The sequence below is a fragment of the Squalius cephalus genome (assembly GCF_949319135.1).
Source record: "Squalius cephalus genome assembly, chromosome: 20".
Classification (NCBI taxonomy): Eukaryota; Metazoa; Chordata; class Actinopteri; order Cypriniformes; family Leuciscidae; genus Squalius; species Squalius cephalus.
In genome coordinates, this window is record NC_137141.1 from 15,593,399 (window position 1) to 15,615,451 (window position 22,053).

Genomic DNA, 22,053 nt, shown 5'->3' on the forward strand with positions numbered 1-22,053 from the left:
AAAATCTGATTTAAACCTGAAAAGTATTTTTATATTCAAACAAGAAAAGGTCAAATAATAATTTTAAATGAATTTGAAATAATTTGAAAATGAATATTTTAGATAAATCACTAATCAAATAAGTAAATCTGACAAAACTGAAAACTGTGTTCTCCTTCCATTGAAGCTCAAGATGCTCTTTGGATAATCTCAAATCGTGCTGGAGAACATGATCATCAGGGGCCGGATTCGCAAAAATCTTCTTAAGAAAGAAGTTCTTAAAAATTCTTGGAACATTCTTATGAGCTTCTCAGAATTGACCTTAAGTACAATTCTTGAAATATTCTTTAGAAGTCCTCAAATATATTTTTTAAGAACATCTCAAAATTACAGGCTTTGGTGTTATTTGATTGAAAGGCGGGTATTGCTGAAGACTCGCTGAATGAAAAACACCTGAAAGCCGGTCGTTTTGCACATTTGCACGGCCTGCAGATTACCATAAATATCATAATAAGCGTGCAGGGTATTTATGTCGCAACTGGCTTGGCGCGAGTTAATCACTCAGCGTCATGTTTTTAATGTGCCATGTCAAGTTACAAATTAGAATTAGAATTAGCCTTTATTGTCATTTCATCGGGATACAACGAAATTTCAGAGACTCCTCAGCGGTGCTACAATACATACAGACATGTAAACAACACAATCCCATTCCATTTATAAACCTAAGTGCAGCAGGTAAGACAAAAAAGTACAAGTTAAAGGTTTCAAACAGATATTACACAGTCCGCAGTTAGTTTAACTTGCACTAAAATCGTTATTTAAAAAAAGCCTGTCTCAGATGCCTGTGCTCCGTCTTTCTTGCTCTCTCTCTAGTGAATGCGTCCTGTATATGTGTGCTGGCTAGTTCTAGCTTGAGTGAGCGCATCACATACGCTCAAATGATCGATCGGTGTCACCAGAGTATTCGTCCACATATTGCAGTTGTAGTAATATGTATTGTATTTAGCTAGCTTGCTAGTGTTATGTTGTAATGTTTAATCTTTGAAACTATTCACTAAACATCTTACATTTTGCTATTTAAGACAGGTTGGAGGTTATCCTAACTTTAAGAAGTTATCTACAATGATTTTAAGAACATTCTTTTCGAGATGAACAATCTTAAGAAAAAAAGATAAGAACATTCTTAAAGTTTTTGCGAATATAAATATTCGGATATTTTTTCTTAATTTAGAAAATAAGAAAAAAATTGTCAGTTAAGAAGAATTTAATGTTTCGTGAATCTGGCCCCAGGTTCATACATCTCAACAGACATTATTAATATTCACATAATTTTTTTTTTTTTTTTCACTCAAACTGTTAATTAGAAAATAGAAGCATTTTCACTTGTGGTCTCAGAATTTTTGGACCTTACTGTATATTGGTTATATCTCTCCATCTTTCTCTCATTCCATCTTTCCTCCATCTCCTTCTCCCACTCCCACCGAGGAAGGAAGGCATTGTGTCTCTATGACTCAGATGAAAGAAGAATAAATCTCCATTTTTGTCAGGCTAGTGAACACAATAAAATGAAGTGACAGAAAAAGAAAGGGGGAGGATTGAGTTGAGGGAAAGGAAATATTTGAAGATGCCCTTAATGTATCATCCAGGACATTTCCACTCCTCTAACACTAATTCAACAAATCAATCTAATTAACATATTTGAGCATTTTCTTTGTTTGGTTAGGGTGTTTGGGGTGGTTGCAAAGTTGTTCGCTGAATTCACCTTGAAGTCAGCAATCACACAGTATAATAAAAGTAATAGTACACTTTCCTTAACAAGCTGCACAATTTGAGGAATCATTCCTGTCTGTAGTCTGTAACAGTGCAGAATGAAGCTTAACACTTTGCATTAGAGAAAAATAATAATCTGGGTTTTCACCTCCAAAGCCATTTTTCTTTGTCAATTCAGTCTTCCCATTTGGGAAAGAGAAAAAGAAAGGAAGAGAACGAAAGACATTAATCAGGAGAAAGTCTTTGGTCTTCCAGAGCCAGCGAGCGCTCGTCTCTGAGACTGACGGCAGAGCGTCTGTTCTCCGCATTGTTTTCTCCCCCGTCTCTCAGACGTGGGTGTTGCGTCTTGCTGAGCAAATTGAAATCGTCAAGTGGCATGGCTCATGCTAATTGCTCTGTGGAATGTGTAAAGTTTATTGAAGGCTGCAATTGTGGAACTGCCCGCACTTAAAAATCACGTCCCGTGGGTTACCGGCTCCGCTACAGAGGTGTGCCTGAAAAGATTTGTGCAGCTGTTCCGCATGCATGATCGGAGATAAAACACCTATAGTGCTTTGTGCTGCTGCTGCATTGATGTGCCCTTCAAAAATGTCTTGCTCTGTTTTATGTCCGCTTTACTGAAAATGCCAAAACAAATAAACAATCCCTGGCTTCAAGGTCTTATCTGGACGCGTCCCTTGGGTTCACCTCGTAACTCTTGTGCTGTCTCTGACTGCTCACAGGGGGGGTCTGAGGTCAGTGGGAAGTGGATTTGTGCGTGACGGTCACACAGTAAACTGCACAATCCGCTGACCTCAGAACAGTGGCTCAGTCAGGCTCTAGAAGTCATTTTCTGAAAATGTGTTTGTCCCTGTTATATAAAGTGCAGCCTGGTTTCTCTGCTTCTTCACAGTACGTTCTATATATACACTATGAAGTTAGAGGCTGCATATTGTAGTATTAAGCTGCATGCTTTCAGCGCGTGTGTGTGCAGCCCGTTTAGCTTCCACATTTATAGTCGCCACCATGTGTCTGGTTTCTATTACCGGCTGTACAGGCCTCAGAAAGCCATGGCTAAGCACAGAGCGCTATTTCCTGTTTTTGTCTCGCCCGTTGCATGATATACTGTTCTCAAGTGTGTGAAATGTGAGCGGTTGCCATGGCGATGGCAAGCCCCGGCCAGGGGAGCGAAAGGAAGCGAGAGGAAGGAAGACGTCCGGAGATCTTACATAGAGTGCATGGAGCTGAAGAACTCACTAAGATGTCTTAAAGAGCTGTTTAATTATTCATTCATCTCAACTCAACACACCGGCTCATTTTACAGAGCAGACCCACAAATAAAAAACAGGAGGTAAGGTCTGTGCCTGACAGCTCTTTTATTTTCATAGCAATTGAGTGCAATAGAAAGTTTTTTGAAAGTAAAAGCTCTATTCATTTTTTCCATAAGGAAATTGATTTTGAACGATAACTTATAAACCTTTAAGGACCGACGACTGTGAGCCATGAGGTTGTTAATCCATGTTATACCATGGTCTGGGTGAATACTCGATTCTGATTGGCTGCAGGGTGTCCGTTAAAAAGTGATAATGTACACCTAGGAAAGGCGTCCCGTCAATTTGCCTGATGACAGTTCTAAATGATTGCGCTGGCTCAAACTCACTGATCAACTGCTGCGGTCGGGTCGCTGTGGCCACGTTGCTTGGCAACGCCTGTATACGGGAGATATTAAATAGTGCGCTCGACTTAATAAATAAAAACCCTCACGATTTTTACTCTAAAACATATTAAAGTATTATTAATTGATTAAATATTTCTTTCTTTCGTAAGTGACCATGGTATAAGCGGGTTAATGCCCTTCGAGGTGTCCATTGTCAGGTCTCCGCTGCGCGTCGGACGGTTCACGCCTCGCCGTCGTCCATTAATACCTGATAATGGACACCTCGTCGGGCATTAACCCTTACGTATTTGCTTCCTAACCCTTCTGGTGACGCCGTCAGCCCACATTATTTCAGTTTATTTTCAAAATAGTTCTCTCCCTCACTAAAACTGTTAAGTACACACAGTCTTGTTGTCACAGTTATGTTCAGTTTGTTTTGGTTTTCACTCGTCACGTGTGTTTCTTTGTTCTAGTTTCCCGCCACTCATCAGTCACCATGGACACTAACACTCATCATCACAACTGTTTGTCTTTTAGTTCATCATCTCTGTGTATTTAAGTTCCTGCTTGTAGTGTTCAGTTCTTCGTCAGGTTTTGTTTATGTTTGTGCGCTGTTTCGCACGTTGGCTATTATCCTTGTGTTTATCTAATACCTTGTATTGCCTTCATCATTGTCTTCCTTAAACTCAGCGTTACACTTGTACCTTTGTCTTTTTGTCCGATTTTCTAAAACTTTTTTTTCTTCAAATCAAAGTTTCTAGTGTTGTGATTCACGTTGTAGCTGATTGGCTTGGTTCATGGCTTAAAATTCTTTAACGAAGACTATTTTAAAATAACTATGGGAAAATGTAAGAAAAAAAAAACTTCCGGAACCAGCGCCGCTGAAAAAGGGGGCGGCAGAAGTCTTACAGGGATAGTTCACTCAAAAATGAAACTTCTGGCATAATTTACTCACACCTACCTGTATATTGTTTCAAACCACGACTTTCTTCTGTAGAACACAAAAGGTGAATGATGACCCTGAGCCCAAGCTCCAAAAGTTACAAAAAGCCATTAAATTAGTCCATATTCTTTGTTCACTATTTTCCAAGTATTCTGAAGTCAAATGATAACTTGTGTGAGGAACGGATATTCACTGAAAGTCTTCCCCTTCTCTTCTGTCTTCTAACTGGTCACAATACACCAACATTAAATTTGTTTTATGTTTTATTTGCACAAGTGAGATTTTTAATATGCACATAATTAAATGACACCAATGAGGGAAATATTTATAAAGTTCTGAATTTTATTGTTTTGATTTTGAAATGAATTCTAGGCAAATTATGTTTGATTAAATGTATTATTTATTAAAGGGACAGTTCACCCAAAAATTCTGCCATCGTTTACTCACTCTTAAATTGTTCTAAACCTGTTTTTTTTCTTCTGTTGAACACAAAAGAAGATATTTTGAAGAATATGGGTAACCAAACAGTTAATGGGCCCCATTGACTTTCATAGTATTTTTTTTCCATACTATGGAAGTCAATGGGGCCCATGAACTGTTTTGGTTACCCATATTCTTCAAAATATTTTCTTTTGTGTTCAGCAGAAAGAAGAAATTCATACAGGTTTGGAACAACTTGAGTGTGAGAAAATGATGACAGAATTTTCCCTTTACATTTTAATTAATTAATTGTTTCATGTGAAATTAGTTGTAAATGTTTAAAATAATCTTTCAATTTTCAGCAAATGCCTATTTAATTTTTTGTTGTTGTTGTTTTACACAAAAACGACTTACAAAATATAGTGTGCAAGTCATATGAGCTACTATATTTTAATGGTGCTTTTTGCCATTTTTTAAAGCTTGACAGCCCCATGGTCACTATCCACTTGTTCATTGTGTGGAAAAAGGGGTTTAGAACGACATGTGAGTGAGTAAATATGGTTGTGTGTGGGTGAACTATCCCTTTAAAGATGTCAGGGAGAGGATTGTCCAGCATGTGTGTTTAGCAGGGCTAGTAGAAGGGGGGAGGACAGAGCAAACGCTCTCTACTGTTTTAAGCTCTACTCGTGCGTGAGGAGGCCATTAGAGGCTCGTAAGGCACACAGACGCTAGTGGCTTATCAGCTGGGTTGAGGAGGGCAGCGTAGGGACAGGGTCATTATGAGAAGGGCTTGTCCCAGAGGGCACGAGACTGACTGGTGTCCACACACGTAGAGTGTCTCCGTTGTGTTTGATCCCATTCGGCTGATGTGTGTTTGGCTCCGCCACACCGCCCACAATCCTTGTTTGGGGATTTAAAGACAGAAGGAGGGAGAAGGAAAACTGCTTGAGTGGACGCTGTTGTGTAGCAGCGGCTTTTCATGCTCCACTAGCATGTATCGACATGCACCAAAGCAAAGAGAGAAAACAACACAACTCCCTCCTGTGGGGTACCGCTGGGTAACTTAACACCCCGTACTCTAAACAAGAACTGAGCTGATTTGGAGTACTGATGGTTGTGTAATTTGCCCACCCAAGTGTGTGTGTGTGTGTGTGTGTGTTTTAATGGCTACTACAATTCCATTCTGACTTTATACCTTGCATTGAAGGCTCTCTTTTCACTATCCATAATGATAAAAGGGGCATAAAGGCTATAACAAAATTAATAATATTTCAGTAAGATTAGCGTTACTGAACGCTGGAGGTAAGCGTTTGTGTACATTAGTGTGTTAAAAGGAGTGAGGTAAGACTACAGTGAAATGTATCTGACAGCTATGTGGCCCCGTTACCAGTGACAGAGCAGGATTCATTTAGCAGCTAATGTGCCAACTGTAAGCCCTTAATCTCTGAGCACTCCCGAGGCCTACGCACCACCGCGGGGCCTGAGGCGGGCACCTGAGGGAAATTACTGACTTCTCTCAGAATTAGAGCAATTTCTGCATATCAACACAGACTACGTGATGGCACCCACACAAACACGCTCTTCGTGTTTATTCATCGCTGTAACATCGGATGCCTCCGGGCTTAGTTTATAGCGGTACAGTAGAGTCGACGCCTTTGAGGAGACCCACTCTGAATACAGAAGTCGCTTTAATCTTATGAAAATGAAGAGGCAGGACACCAAAATGTTGTCTGTTTTTCTGTTTTTAGCTTGCAGTAGTTTTTAAAAGCAGTCTGATTCTCGTCCTGTCGTGTGTGTGTGTGCTATAGATTTCGCCAACTCAAACAAAAACAACACTAGCTTTAGGAGTCCGACTGGGTTTATAGCCTAAGTATTTATGCCCCTCTCTGTCTTTTTCTCTTTCGGTCTCAGATTATTTCCCTTCCTCTGATATCTAACGGCTGGGTTCTGTTTGCCAACACGTGTATTTTGGGAAGGCATTTTATGTTATTAACTGCGCAATTAAACTTAGTTGTTGCTGCAAACAAGCAAAACCCCATCCACATCATTATAAAAATGGTAATTGAACTTTAACAGGGTTTTTTTTTTTTTTTCCAGATGGAGGAATGTTCCTCTACTATGGCTCATTGCTTAACTGGGACAGCTGCTCTTGTGGATTTAGATCTGACGATCCATGCAATCGATTCTACTATGTAGCAGTCTCAGCATGAAAAAGAATCAGATACTCTGTTTAAATTTCTAAAAGTAAAGGTTCTTTATTTGTATCTATGGTTCTGTGGTTTTTTATTATTATATTCTTCACAATAAGGAGAAAATGGTTCTTTTAAGAACTGTTCACCAAAAGGTTCTTTAGGGAACCCAAAATGGTTCTTCTATGGCAGGGGTGTCCAAATTCTGTCCTGGAGGGCCAATGTCCTGCAGAGTTTAGCTCTAGCTTGCCTCAACACCCCTGCCTGAAGTTTCTAGAATGCCTCGTAAGACCTTGATCAGTTGCTTCAGGTGTGTTTAATTGGGGTTGGAGCTGAACTCGACAGGAGCAGGATTGGACACCTTGATCTATGGCAGGGATGGGCAACTTCGGTCCTGGAGGGCCACTGTCCTACAGAGTTTAGCTCCAACCCTAATCAAACACACCTGAACAAGCTAATCAAGGTCCTCAGGATTACTAGAAAATTACAGGCAGGTGATTTTTTCAGGGTTGGAGCTAAACTCTGTAGGACAGTGGCCCTCCAGGACCGAAATTGCCCATCCCTGATCTATGGCATCGCTTCGAAAAGCTTTCCTTTTAAGGGTGTGTTCACACTTGTAGTTCAGATCTCTTGGTTCTTTTGGTTCGAACCAAAAAAAGAAAATAATAAATTTAGTCCTGGTTCGCTTAGCGTTCACACACACATATCATTTTTAAGACCGAACCTAAAGAAAAAAAAGAAGAAAAAAAAACTTGCCAAACATCCAAACCAATGCTGTTCTGGGCTAAATGCGCTCATTGTATGCATTTGAGCATTGAGCATTCTGTCCTTTTTGGGTTGCATCTTGTGGTATCACATCCCATTTTTGGTTCGTTTGGATGTCTGTTGTCCTTGTTGCGTTCATATTTCAGTCGAATCGCACCAGAGTTCGTTTGGAAGCGGACTTTTTCAGGGGTCTCGGCTTGCTTGTTTGGTGCGCACCAGGGTTCAGCTGGCAGCGTTCACACTTACAGTAATCAAATGAACCGCACTAACAGAGCAATCGCACCAGAGTGTAGCTAGACCCAGCATAGCAAAACGACTTTGTTGTTTTCCAACTTCATACCTCAACTCAACCTGATCTACAGGTTTGTTTGCAAAAATGCTTGTTGTGATTGAAGACATACCACTTAAAGACGCTTAACCTTGTGGCCCTGACGCAAACGAGCAGACGTGGTGAGAGGCGTTGTCAAGTTTGCGCTCCCGACAGCGCGTGTTATATCTCATCAGAGTCTGACACTAAAATGAACGCTGGGTCTCCACCCTGTGAATAATAGATATTCTTCAAGCACTTCAACATGTTCATTTGTCTGAAGAATCAAAGGGAGAGCTCACACGCCGTGCCTTCAAAACATGCGCTGGCATCTCGCCTGCCTCTGTTTTACGCAGCTGGTGCCGACTTAAAAAAGAGCATTCGTTTGCTCGCATCTGCCTTCTGTCAGAGGGAGAGTTACATAACGTTGAGACCCGTGCGCAGTTTATCTTTTTGGCCTGACCTTGCTCCTGGTCACCGGAGCGAGAGGCGGGATCCGAACGCTCGGATAACAGTCTCGGTTGCCATGGCAGCCTGGTAAATAGTTGTGAAGCAGCGAGCGGAAGATTAGTCCCTAAGGAGGTCACTTGTCACTGTGTGACCTACAAAGGGCCCTTCAATCTCTGCCAATGTACTGACAGCAACTCGTCCTGAAATTATATCCTTAAACGACATTTTGTTTGGATTCGGTTCTGTGTCGTGGCAGTCGCTGCGACTCTATGAACAAAAAGGCATTCACTTTGTTTCTCCCTCTCAAGCCTTTATGTGTGTGATGTATGCGTTAGCCATCTCTGGAGTGCGTATAGGGGCTATTATTTGGCAGTGAAAGGCAGAAGGACTTCTCACAGCACCCGGGAATCCATCACCACAGCCGAGCGCTTTTTGTAGCATGTAGGAGAATTGTTTAAGACGCCGGCATCACTTTGCACTGTTATTCCTGCCTCAATGCCTCAAGATAGCAGTGTATCATTTGACTGCTCCTTCCTTTTAATTCCGGCTAATGCTGACATTTATCACGCTGAAAATATTCGAGCTGAAAACCGATCCCCTCAAATCCAATATACTTCCTATAGTTCGTCTGGGAAAAGAATTAAGCTAAATGCATGGGCTTTATTGCACAACAGCAGGTGCCAAGTTTACAGTACAGGGAATTTGTCATCTGCATTTCTCATCGCCCTTACTCTTCCATTCAGCGTCTCTCTGTGTATTTATCTGTCTTTATCTCCTTTCTCACCGTGTCTCTCTCATTATACCCCGGAGGAGTGATTCCAGCGGGTGCAGTATTAGATTAAATGAGCAGGCATGTAAATGCATGTTTCTCTGGCGCATTTCTACAAAGCTGTAGCCACCATTAAGTCTAGCTGGAGTTAATCTGGATTCTTTTATACTCGTTGAATCGGATATTTAGGCCGCAGACATTCCTCGAGCTGATTTCACATCAGGCAATGTATGTATGGCTCAATCTTCAGTCCTGGAACGAGAGATTCGCATGTGGCTCCCGAATGAGTTCAGCACCTGAAAAAAAGAAAAAGAAAATGAAGACAGGATTGGTGGGGGGTTGCCTTTGGGTTGCATGCCTTTTGTAGGTAATTTGTGGCACCTTATACAGTGACGCTTTTTTTTTACATTTATTTAATTGTGATATTTAAGTACATAATATAATATATAATATTCATAATAATTTTATTATTTTTTAATCCATTACTTTTTTCTTTTTTTTCAGTGAATTGACCTCACAAAAATACACAAATACTTATAAATCATATGCATTCGTTTTATGGAACCAGATGGTGTTTTTGGAGCTTGACAGCCTGTGGTCACTGTATGCTTTCATTATTTAACGGCAGATTGAACATTCTTTCAAATATTTCCTTTCATGTTGAAGAAAGAAAGTCATACAGGTTTGGATGGTGAAGATGAATAAATGGTAACAGATTTTTCCTTTTTTGGTGAACTATTAGGGGGCAAGGTAGTATTTCTGAGATGACGAGACCAAAGTTTTCACTTAAAAGACAATTGAGATTTAAATTTTCATTGTAAATCATTTCAGATTATCATTCTGGATAAATTCTAATACACGATAAGAACTGTGTTGTTCTCTTTGGATTTGTGTTTATTGCTCTGACGGTACATTTCATAGCTTAAAAGCTGAGGATTTTCTTGCTATATCAAACTCAAGCTTTTAGTCAGTCACTCTATATGGCCTCTGACCTTGCTTACTTGAACCTGTTTTTACAGAAGTGTGCCAGTTGAATACAAAAGCTCCTTCAGTACACCTCCTCCTCCACTGGTGTTTATACAGAAAGCAGCCCAGTGGCCATAGAGCCCCATGTGCGGAGGCTGATTCTTGAGAGGATGTGGAGTCCCTGCTGTTTGGCTTTTGTGAGTAAAGAAGCGCTCGCTCAACAGAAGCAGTGGTGCGTGTCATAGGCCCAAATGTACGAATCACGCAGCCCCCAGCTGTATTGTGAGAAAACAATGGCCAAAAGCACTCTCGCCCTGAAACTCTTTGTATAAGCAGCGTTTTAAGGTACTTCTTACTGAGTGTGTAGTTTGCCCAAGGAGTCCTTTCAGTACAGCTTATCTAAGAAAAAAAAAAGACTGCAGTGAAAATTTATCTGAAGGAGTTCAAAATCATGTATAAAAAGGGAAAGTTAACACAAAAATGTAGGGTTCATTTACTTATGCTTTTGTTCCAAAGAAGCATTTAGAGATGATGGAGCTTTAAGGGTACATTATGAACTTTGATGCACTTTTTTATGTACTTTGATAAGATCATATGAATGTGTCCGGAAAGAGTGGACTAAATGTTCCCTTAGACACCTGCTTTGTTGTGAATGACTCCCCCTGGTGGACAAATATTGCAAAGGCAGGTGCTGAAGTACTTTTATTTATTTTTTTAACTACTTGAGAAGCAGCAAGGACTGTTTCCATCTGAGCATTCACAGGGATCAACATTTAATTATTGATTAACATTAATAGTTATGTTTATTTTATATTATTTTTGCTGATTTTTTTAAAGATTATTATTATTATTTTGGCTAGTAGTTTTTATTTTTACTTTTTAAATATTTTTTATGTATTTATTTCATAATTTTCTTTTTTCCTTTGAACTGGAAATTAGGCAGATGTAATCTAAATGTTTTTGCTGTATGATTCTGATTCTTCTTCTTTTTTTTGTGTCATTTTTGACATTTTGTCAACCTCAAAATGTAATCTTGGTTACAAAGCTGATTTTTGTAGTTTTTTATTAACTTTATTAAGTTATTTTAGTACATCAAGTTGAACTGAATGGAAATGAGAAAATGTTACCTTGGCCACTAGCTGAAATCAGTTTTAGTTCACTTTAATAACCCTGTTTGCAGTAATGATGTAGAATACATCACATAAAAATGGATGTACAAAATTTATGAATAAGTTTTTTAGTGGGAACAAATATTATGCTGATAATCAACTCAACAGTCCCGTTTTAGAAAAGAGTTGTTAGAGAGAGAATAAAAGAGAAACTGACTTTTCAATACAGAATTGTGTATTAGGGCCACTGTTTCCAGGGCCATCTGCCACGTACATTAATGTGCTTGAGAGGAAGGCAGAGAGAGAGAGAGAGAGCGAATGAACAGTCTGATAGCATTTGTGCACCGACTGCCTCTGCAGTGCCCTGTGAGAGTGCCAGGACACCTTCCCATGGGCATCGGCGTGACAGAAACGCCACTGAATCACTGCTGATGTTTGCACAGCTCCAGATTCTGCCTCGCAGTGAGCGTCCTGTCGCGTGTGTGTACTGAGCTTCCTGGAAGTCACCATCCGCGATACTTTATTTATTACCTGCTGTTAAACGCAGCATTATCCGCGCATAATGCCACATAGAAAATCTCGGTCAATGGTGCTAACGTGAAGCCATTCATTGCGATCGCAGATTTGATTTCTTTTCAATGGAGCTAGCCTTTGTTTAACAGCTCTCATGCACATAAAAGAGGGAACATCCCCAGGCACAAAAGCCTCACTGGCTTCCTTCCTGATGTGGCTGCACTGTGAATGTGCTTTGCTTTTGTGTCCTGCTGTTGTTTCTGATGCCTGGATGGATGGCTCGACATGAACCGCCTACAATGGGGCGAGATCATTAGCCATTCACTTTGCTAGCCCATCCACGCTAATTGGTGGAGAGACGCACATCTCTGTCAATTCTCATTGTGCACTTGGTTAGCTGAGACGGCCTCTGTCACAGGGCATCGCTTCACCTTGTTATGGCAGCGTGTTCCCTCAGGGTTTGGGGGGCGGGGTGAAGAGGGCACCCAGCCAGCCCAGATGTTCCTTTCGGCTTCACAACCACAACTCACTGTCACCTAGTTGAGTTCCGCTACTATGGCATACATAGGGGGACCAGTTGCCAAGGCAACAATGCTCCTGCCTAATGGCCAGATCAGTGTGGTGGATTCTAAATGGATGGTTATTTTGTGCTTTTTTTGTGCTCGCCATCTGCTATGAGTCCAGGTTGGTTTTCCAGATGGAGCTATATGTTGCCCCGTACTTGGACTGAGAGAAGGGCAGCGAGCATTAAGCCCATTTGACTGCAGCGCTAAAAATTTGGCGTCCCTTGTTAACCCTTATTAAAGGAGGATTCTGCTCATCTGATATGCATTTTGGCACTTATATACATGTATATACACTGCCCAGCCAACAAAAGATTTGCTGTTTGGATTTAAATAGGCAAATGCTTAAGAGTGTATGATTGGATCATAATTGCAGTGATTATTATGTTTCTGGCATGTTATATGTTTGGCAACAGTTCTTCTAACCCTAATAGATGGATTGTGTAGCTTTTCATTTCTTAAACAAGCATGCAGGAAGACACATCATGGCCATATTCCAGGATGACAATGTCAAGATTCATCAGACTCAAACTGGGAAAGAATGGTTGAGAGGGAGCATGAAGAATCATTTTCACACATGAATCGGCACCTCTGAGTCCAGACCTTAAATTCATTGAAAGCCCGTGGGATGTGCTGGAGTAGACTTTATAGAGAGCTTGACTCTTGCTTTGTCAATACAAGATCCTGACCAAAAATTGGTTCACCTCTTGATGGAAATAAATGTTGTGATGTTATTTCCATCAAGAGGTGCATCAATTGTTTGATCAAGATCTTGATAAATCACATTTTAGCTTGTTTGTAGAGAGAGAATTTGTACGTTCCTTTACATGAATATAACATGAATGTAAACATTCTTGCAATACTCTTTATTATCTTGAGGTATAAAATTCAAAACAGTGCTCTTGTAGGGGAGGTCATTCAGAAAAAGTGAGCGCTTGTAGCATAATCAGCATTATAGAAGAATGAAAACAATCACATAACAGCCCACTTCCCTGTAAAATCAAGTGACTGATTTACTAGACCTGGCAAAATTTTCTTTTCTTTTTTTATCCCTTTTTAATTCAGGTGGCAGTACAATCTTGTTTGTTATTTTATCATCTGTCTGGGCTACTTTCTTCCTCACATTACAGAGGAAACTAGGAAAGCAATTAATTTTCCATTGGGTTTGTGGTTGTTTCCTGATTGAATGTGGAAAACAATTTGACTATCCATATTTAGATGGATTTAGAGAGTTCTGTTCCCTCACATTATTTTTTTTCGATTGTCCACTTTAGATACTTACTATAAACTATATCTATCTATCTATCTATCTATCTATCTATCTATCTATCTATCTATCTATCTATCTGTCTATCTGTGTATATATATATATATATTGCAACTACATGTCAGCTACCAGTCATTATCAGTAGACTGTTAAGACTGTTATAGAATAAGTTGACATGTACTTATAGTCAGTAGAATGTCTGTAGTTGACATGTAGTTGCAAAGTTACTTATAGTAAATATAATGTCTAAAGTGGACTATCGAAATAAATTGTTACCCTTTAGAACCAGACTTTTGACCTATGCATTCGGTCTAGTCCACTTTGCAGTTTATTGTGTATTATTTAGACAAGAGCCCTGTCTGACATGCTAATGAACCAACCACTATTTCTTTGTTTTTACGTACCAGTTAGTATTCGAAGTTGCAAAAGCCAGCTGAACAGATTGAAACTGATGATTTCGGACGGCTCTTGACTGTCTGATCCTATTTGAAACTACAGGGAAATTTCATCCTTGCAACATCAGCAGCTGGAATTTAAACCATTTTAAGCTGATTTATAAATGCTTAAACATAGTGTGATGCTTTTGATTTGTTTGCATTACGAATTTGTGCTCCCATATGCTTGCAGGTACTCTGTGCATTAATGTACATTACCTGTGTTTTCTCCTCAGTCCCTCAGGGTGTGATCCAGAACGGAGCTCGAATGATGAGCCAGGGCCTCTTCCCAGGAATCCGACCCCTTCCCATCAACCCCATTGTCAGCAGGACAGCCACTGTCAGGTCAGTCCTGTCCCTCCAGGTCACTTTGAGCGCATTTCCTGTCTCCGCTGACTCATTACTTGATTGACAGGTTTATCAGCCAATCAGAATCATGCTCACACTGCAGAACTTGGTTCACATCTGATCTCTGCCTTTGACTCTGTGAAGTCTGGTAGCTTTTTCTTAGAGCAGAACAGCCAGGTCATTCACAGACATCAGCACACCTCCTTATTCAGGCTTAGGCCCTGCTCTTGCATGCATGATGTGAGATGAATAATTGATCACATACACTAAGTTTTTTTAATGGCATGACCGAACACATGGACAGTCTGTCTTGCTGTGAAACATTCATAAGCCTGGGCACTAAAAGGTTGTAATTAGAACATAGGGCTCGAATAGGTGGAAAAACAGCAGAATCACCAGTTAAAATAGAGAGGTTTGCAGTGTCTAAGTGTGTGTGTTTGTATGTGCGCTCACCTAAAGTCCTGTGAACGACATGTCAAGGTCACATTTCACCACATCGTAATGTGTCCAATTTTACTTTATATATTAAAATACATAACAGAATTATGGAAGCTTGTTTCCGCCACAAAATAAAACATTTTAAAAGATAATTGCGACTTTTTATCTCACAATTGCGAGTTTACATCTCGCAATTCTGACTTTGTTTTTCAGAATTGCGAGATATAAAGTCAGAATTGCGTGAAATAAAGTCGCAATTGCGTGTTGTAAAGTCAGAATTGCGAGATATAAACTCGCAATTGCGTGTTATAAAGTCAGAATTCTGACTTTTTTTCTCGCAATTGCGACTTTATATCACGCAATTCTGACTTTATAACACATAATTGCGAGTTTATATCTCGCAATTCTGACATCTTTTCTCAGAATTATGAGATATAAACTCACAATTGTGAGATATAAAGTCCAATTCTTAGGAAAAAAATCCCCAAAAAATTTGTATCTCACAATTCTGACTTTATAACACGCAATTGCGACTTTATATCATGCAATTCTGACTTTATATCTCGCAATTGCGACTTTATATCTCAGAATTGTGACTTTATATCTCGCAATTGCGACTTTATTTCTCAGAATTGCGACTTTATATCTCCCAATTGCGACTTTATTTCTCAGAATTGTGACTTTATATCTCGCAATTGCGACTTTATTTCTCAGAATTGTGACTTTATATCTCGCAATTGCGACTTTATTTCTCAGAATTGCGACTTTATATCTCGCAATTGCGACTTTATATCTCGCAATTCTGAGAAAAAAAGTCACAATTCTGACTTGATATATCGCAATTGTGAGAAAAAAAGTCAGAATTGTGAGATAAAAAGTCGCAATTATTATTATTATTTATTTATTATTCAGTGGCGGAAACAAGCTTCCATACGAATAGTATAAAACAACTTTAGAATAAAACCTTTTTATTTAAAGGAATAGTTCACACAAAAATAAAAACGTCCTTATTAATTACTCAAACCAAGGCCATCCAAGGCTCTGTTTACACCTGGTATTAAGATGCGTTTTGAGCAATCGGATCACAAGTGGACGATGCTAAATACTGGTGTAAACAGGGTCTAAAACGTTTTGAGCTTGTCCACTTTTGACCACTTCCAGAGGTGGTCGAAAATACATTAGACCGGATTGTTTTCATAGTCTAAACGCTCATGTGGTAGAATGTGTTTGAACAGCCACAAAAGACGCCTACTCTCCGCCTACTGAACTAAACATTATGGAAAGCGCACTAGGTAGTAGATGGGATTTAAACTTTGTTGGCTGAAGACCCAAGTTTGGTTTGAAGACGGAAAACATACCAAGCACAATGTTCCCTCACAATTCCTGATTTCTAGCAGCCACTCACTTTGTTTGACGTGGTCTAGTGGCTATCAGAGCAGAAACGAAAGCTGCTGCTCTCCGTATGTTTTTCCGTCGTCTCCAGTCACGTTCATATGTAAATTGCGTGAGCTTATTTTGCCCATTATAACGAAAGATCTGAAAAAGCCCATACATACAGTATACCCACCCAATAACCCTCCCCTTAAAGAAATCGGGACAGAAGTGGTTGAAAGTGGACAAAGACGGATTAAAACAGCAGGTATAAACGTGGAATGTCTCCCTCGTCTACTTGTGATCTGACCGTCCAAAACGCATCTTAATACCAGGTGTAAACTGGGCCAAAGATGTACATGACTTTCTATCCTCAGCTGAAGAGAAAAACTATCCTCTTTTTTGAGAAAAACGTTGCAGGAATTTTCTCCATCTAATGAAAGTAAACAGGGATCAGTGTAGTCTATTTTTGATTTGATTTTGATTAACTTTATTAACTTACTATAAACTTATTAACTTAAAATCTCAGGGGCAACTTCATGTAAATATATTAAGTCAAAGAGATTCGGCTGACATTTTTTTTTTAAACACAAAAGCCTTCCAAAGACAGTAAAACATGGTTAAGATGTAAACTTTTGAACGTATATTAGCAGTAGGCTTTTTAGAAAGGAAAATTAAAAAGATAAAAAAGAAGTATCAATGAATTATAAATAATTTACAGCCCTTGTAAGAATAACATGTAATCATGTAATCAATAAAAAGTAACCGTAGTCCGATTACGAGCATCTTAAAATCTATTATAATAAATTACAAGTACTTAATTTTTGGAATCTACTTACGTAATCCAGATTACATGTAATCAGTTACTACCCAGAACTATATACTTTTTGCTTAGGAGTAATTGCATAAAGAAAATATATACATACAAGTAAATAAGTACAGAATATAAGGACTTTCCCCTACTTTCCTTTCCACATGCATTTATTTAAAGATTATTTTTGTTGTCCAATAAAATTACTTTAAATGCTGTAAAACAAATACTAAATTATATAATTTATAAATAATGATAAATCATACATCTAAAAGTATTTTGTTGTTTTTGTTTCATCACATCAATGAAATTTGCTTATTTGTCACGAAGATAATGTTGTATACATATATGAATCCCCCCAGTAAGATTCATTATTTTATTTGCATAAAACAAAGGCCTAGACCAGATAAATATGTCAGATTACCTTTATTTTGATAAGAGCTTTTGTCCATATGCACACATAGGACCTCAGCCTCTCAGTTGCTGTATGATGCCCATATCGTGCAGTGACGGTCCAAAGAGTAAAACAGCCTCTTTAAAATGAGTGACACTGCATTTAGGCATTAATTATTGAAGCAGTTTCTTTAGCCTGCTGTGCTGCGGCTATAATTTATGAGTCATAAATGCACATATGAGGCAGGAAGTGGAAAAGCTCTTAGGATTATTTTTTGAACCACAGAGGGAGGTTTAGCGTTTCTGTAGAAAATCTGCTAATCTACAAATCTGCAAAGTGCGTTCTTTTTCACTCTTAAACTGAACTGTGACCAGAAGCACAAAACAAATGTAATTGTAAAGACACTTCATTATTGTTTCTGAGAATAAGAGGCATAAACAGAGCTGAACTGTCTTTATTCTCTTATTTTTCATCATGCTATTTTACCGAAAAGTGGAGCGTTTTGTAAACCGCCAATTAATTCACTTTTTAATTGTTGTTGGTCGGCTGAAGAGGTGCTTCAAAGCTCAAGTGTATTTCAGAGACAAATGCTTACAATAATTGTTTTTAACATTTGAGGATGTGGTGCTTACCAACACACAATACACGTTCAATAAAAAAGAAGAGCTGTGAGATGTGTTAACCACAGTTGTAGTTCTAGCATTTTACCCCGTAATCAAAAGAGAGAAAAAAAAAAGAAAAGAAAAAAGGAATGATTAATAATAAGCACTGTTTCTTGACAGTCAAATAAACGAAGCCTTGGTGAACATAAGAGACTTCCTTTTAAAATCATTAAAAATCTTACTGACCCCAAACTTTTTAATGTATGATATATGATTATTTAATTTCCTTTTCTCTTTTCTTCTTTTGATTTGTGGGTGAAATATGACCCACGACTGATTTTGTGATTTAGATTTACCCACTTTATACAATAACAAATGGACTGAATATTCATGTGTTCCAGAGGTTGTTGCCATCTGTGCAAAAAAACAGCAAAACATAAGTACAGAGTGTCCATGTTACACATATTATTATAATGAATTACTATAGAAGCATAATTACAAGCAGCTCCACAAAATAATTACACAGTAAGCGCATGTAGTTCATTTGTTTTACGAAGCACTTGCACAGTACAACAAGAACAGCATGTGTGTGGTTTGCACTAATGCATCTCTCGTCTGTGTTAATAGGTCAGTTCTCGAATACAGGATTACCAGTGACGGCGAGCCCACATGTAACTCTCCATTGGTCAGCAGCGACCCCAAGGATGACCACACCTACAGTTTTGCCAAATCTTCCAGCTCGGACGTCGGAGAAGAGGCTCTCTGCGATGGAAGCGAGGTGAGCTTCCACGTCAACGAGACTGGCAGCGATGTCGAGGACGACGACAAGAGCAAAATCAAGAAGGAGCCCAAAGAGTGGTCCGTGGACGCCCTCGCTCTGGCCCAGCACAAGAAACGGCAACATTTGACAAAAGTCAAACAGAGAGTGGCCAGTGACACTCTTCCTCTAAAAAAGAGGCGCACAGAGAAGCCTCCGGAAAGTGACGACGAGGAGATGAAAGAGGCGGCCGGGTCCCTGCTTCATTTGGCGGGAGTCAGGGCCTGTTTGAACAATATCACCAACCGGACGGCAAAGGGGCAGAAAGAGCAAAAATAATGAACAGACTGTATTATAAAGAGAGAGAGAAAAAAACATCACTTTGAATAGAATTTACTATTTTTTTTCCCAGGACATCAGGTGAATTCTACTGATTTGTGGCAATATCAACAATCACTTTGTTTTCCTATCTTTATAGGTAACATTTTACTGAGGGTTTCTTGTTTTGGTTCACTTATTTTATTGTGTTTTCTTTCCTTTTTTAATCTACGGAGATTGAAGCCATAGCCTTCCCTTTTTTAAGATATTCAGCAAATTATTTCATTCTTCTGAGAGAGGAGAAGAAAAAAAAGTGATAGCAAAATTTGCCCTGCCCCATTGTCATAGTGAAAAGTGAAACTACTCTTAATTTGTGGTGCAGCTCGCCAGAGTTACTGATAATTATAGGTTCTAGTAATCTCTGATGTAATATAAGATGTTTTAGAAGCACAGGGCAGTGCCAAAGACAATCCTCGGGCAGTTTCTGTGATGTCACTTCCCCTTGACGCTCTCGCCGTTAAAGGAGTCCAGCAGCATCGAGTGGAGAACACTCATGTCTGTAGTTGTCGTTTGGCTCGTATGAATCATAATTCACTTTGTCAAAGTGCTTTTTGGTGGCAAAAGTGATACATTTACCAATATGTCTTTCAAAACTGCCCACTTTTTTTTTTCCTAAGCAATCAAAATGAGTGATATTTTCCTTCTAAAGCGATAGTGGATGGTGATATTTCTTCTTCGGCACAATGAAAAGGAAAACTCTGAGCTAATGCTACAATACCTGCCAATTGTATTTTAATAGCGGAAAATAATGACTGTGGAGTTGTTTTGTGTTTGTTTGTTTATGTTTTCTAATTCTTTTTTTTGAAACCCTCGTGATGTAATAAGCAATTTCATCCAGTCAGGATAAACACTGTATAAAAGTAACACTAGACCATTTTCCTTTCTTAATTTAAGCAATGTAGCCAGCAGGATTTTCCAAATCGTGTTGCATGGGTTCTGTAAAGAAAAAGAAGACCGTTTTTAAAAAAAAAAATCAAAGTTCATGTAAGGTAAATAATGTATTTAGCATGGAGCATGAATTATTTTCATATAAATATAGATCCTAGAGAACTAAGGCACCGCCTCTAATTTCTATGCCGATAGGCCTAGTCTCTTTCGTTGTTTTTTTGTCGGTTTTGATTTCGATTTGTCGTCCTCATCGCCTTTGTGTTGAAGCAGGCATCTTCACAATTACCTTCTTCAGGGACAAAACACTGACTGTTGGGAAACTCTCTCTGCAATACGAGGACTCGGGCTTGGGCCTTCTCGGTCCACGCTAACAGCCGCCCCTCTAACGAATACCCGCTGTGTCAATGTCCGTGTCTTCAAGGAGAAGTTCGTAGTGAGTGTCGGTCCCCTGCTCCTTCCGGCTTCGTGCCTGCTTTTCTTCCATGTGTAATCCGGATGTGCGTGTCTGTGATTTATTCAGGGTCTTCCATTTTGTTCCTCGAGACTTTGGATCTGCAGTACAAGTAGTTTTTTTGTTCCCGTATTTACATGTAGCACTGTTCAGGAGTCATCAGTATTGATTCAGTTCTCGGTACAGGCAGTCAGACGGATATTTACGCCTCCACACATATATATTTAAGCACTTATAGACGAAAACAAGTGATATCAGAGCTCAGTGCAAACGCTAGTGTATATATTTTCACGACCTCACCGAATTGCACTTTTATTGTTTTAACGTACGGTAAAGAACTTAAGGTTTCAGTGCCAAAGCCTGTAATGACTCTATACACATGCATACTTGATATGTTATTCATAAACATGTCAATGAGTTGTAGCATTTCTCTCAAGTACCCATGTATAAGATATTCTCAGTCATATTTGTTAATATCGCTCTGCATTGCTGTGTTTCATGAAGTCACACTGTCTTCCCTGTTCATCTGATGATGATAATGGTTCGACCTAATGTTTTGTAGCGTGTTGAATGTTATATCTGACCCATGAGTGTTAATGTGATGTCTCCAGTTGGCATGCCTTTCCCTAACCAAGCTAGACATTTCTTGACGTTTCCTCCCCACATCTACGCGAAATAACCCCAATTATAACCTTGTCTGCTGGTCTTTATCAACATCTGCCATATCACGTTTCTGTTCAATGTGCTTCAAACTGGGAAACCGGTAGCAGAGAGAGCTACGAGTCCTTTATACACTGCCTTCCTTCAAAGACAACACTCACTACGTAACTTTTCCTCTCCAGTTCTTTCAGAGGAACCTGAAACACGTTAAAAAGAAGAGCCAGCCAAAAAAAAAAAAAAACGTTAATTGGAGGCGAAGTGTTTCTTTCTTTTTTTCATTGTTTTTTTTGTTGTTGTTGTTGATCGTTTTGTTGAAAGGTTCCTGTTAACTGCCATTCTGTTAAGCGTTTGAGTTGTTTAAGATGAAAGTAACGGAGTCCATTTGGTTTGTAATGAATTACTCGGTCTGATGGCATGTGCACCCTGCTAATATGTCAATATAGAGGCGTAATTGCACTCTGTATTTCCTTTGACTTGTAATCATATTGCCAAAGACAACAATTTTATCGATTAATGTAAATACCACTTTGTCCATTGCTACGACAAATTCTATTTGTTTTCTTTCGTTTTATTTTTTTCTCCAACCCTACCATCAAGTTTCTGTGATGTATTGTCTTCCAGTTGCAATAAAAAAAAAAAAGTTGCAAAGGTGATCTTGAACTAGCATCATGGTTTTGTGAAGCTCTGAATGCATTGTTGAAATTATTGCTTAAAATAGTCATATCTTAATATATCACACAACTCTTCAAGACAGATCAATACGTCCTTTTTAACAGCTGATTTGGGCATTATGTTTAATAGGAAGTGAAACTGAAAAAAAAGTTTTAGCCTAAACTTAGGGTTCAGATTAGGTTCAGTCAGATTGTTTAAATATT

The 22,053-nt window shown here is 39.0% G+C and overlaps 1 protein-coding gene across 4 annotated transcripts in view; it reads left to right on the forward strand.

Annotated features, from left to right (window-relative positions):
• The window catches only part of foxn3 (forkhead box N3), a 100,150-nt gene extending 78,319 nt beyond the window's left edge, over positions 1-21,831 (forward strand). For all 4 annotated transcript variants that reach the window (XM_079853401.1, XM_079853404.1, XM_079853403.1 and 1 more), the window contains 2 exons: positions 14,317-14,425; positions 18,672-21,831. In XM_079853401.1, the coding sequence (XP_079709527.1) occupies positions 14,317-14,425; positions 18,672-19,140 (578 nt within the window). In that variant the 3' untranslated portion in view covers positions 19,141-21,831. The remainder of the gene's footprint in view (positions 1-14,316; positions 14,426-18,671) is intronic.
• Positions 21,832-22,053: the final 222 nt, after the last annotated feature.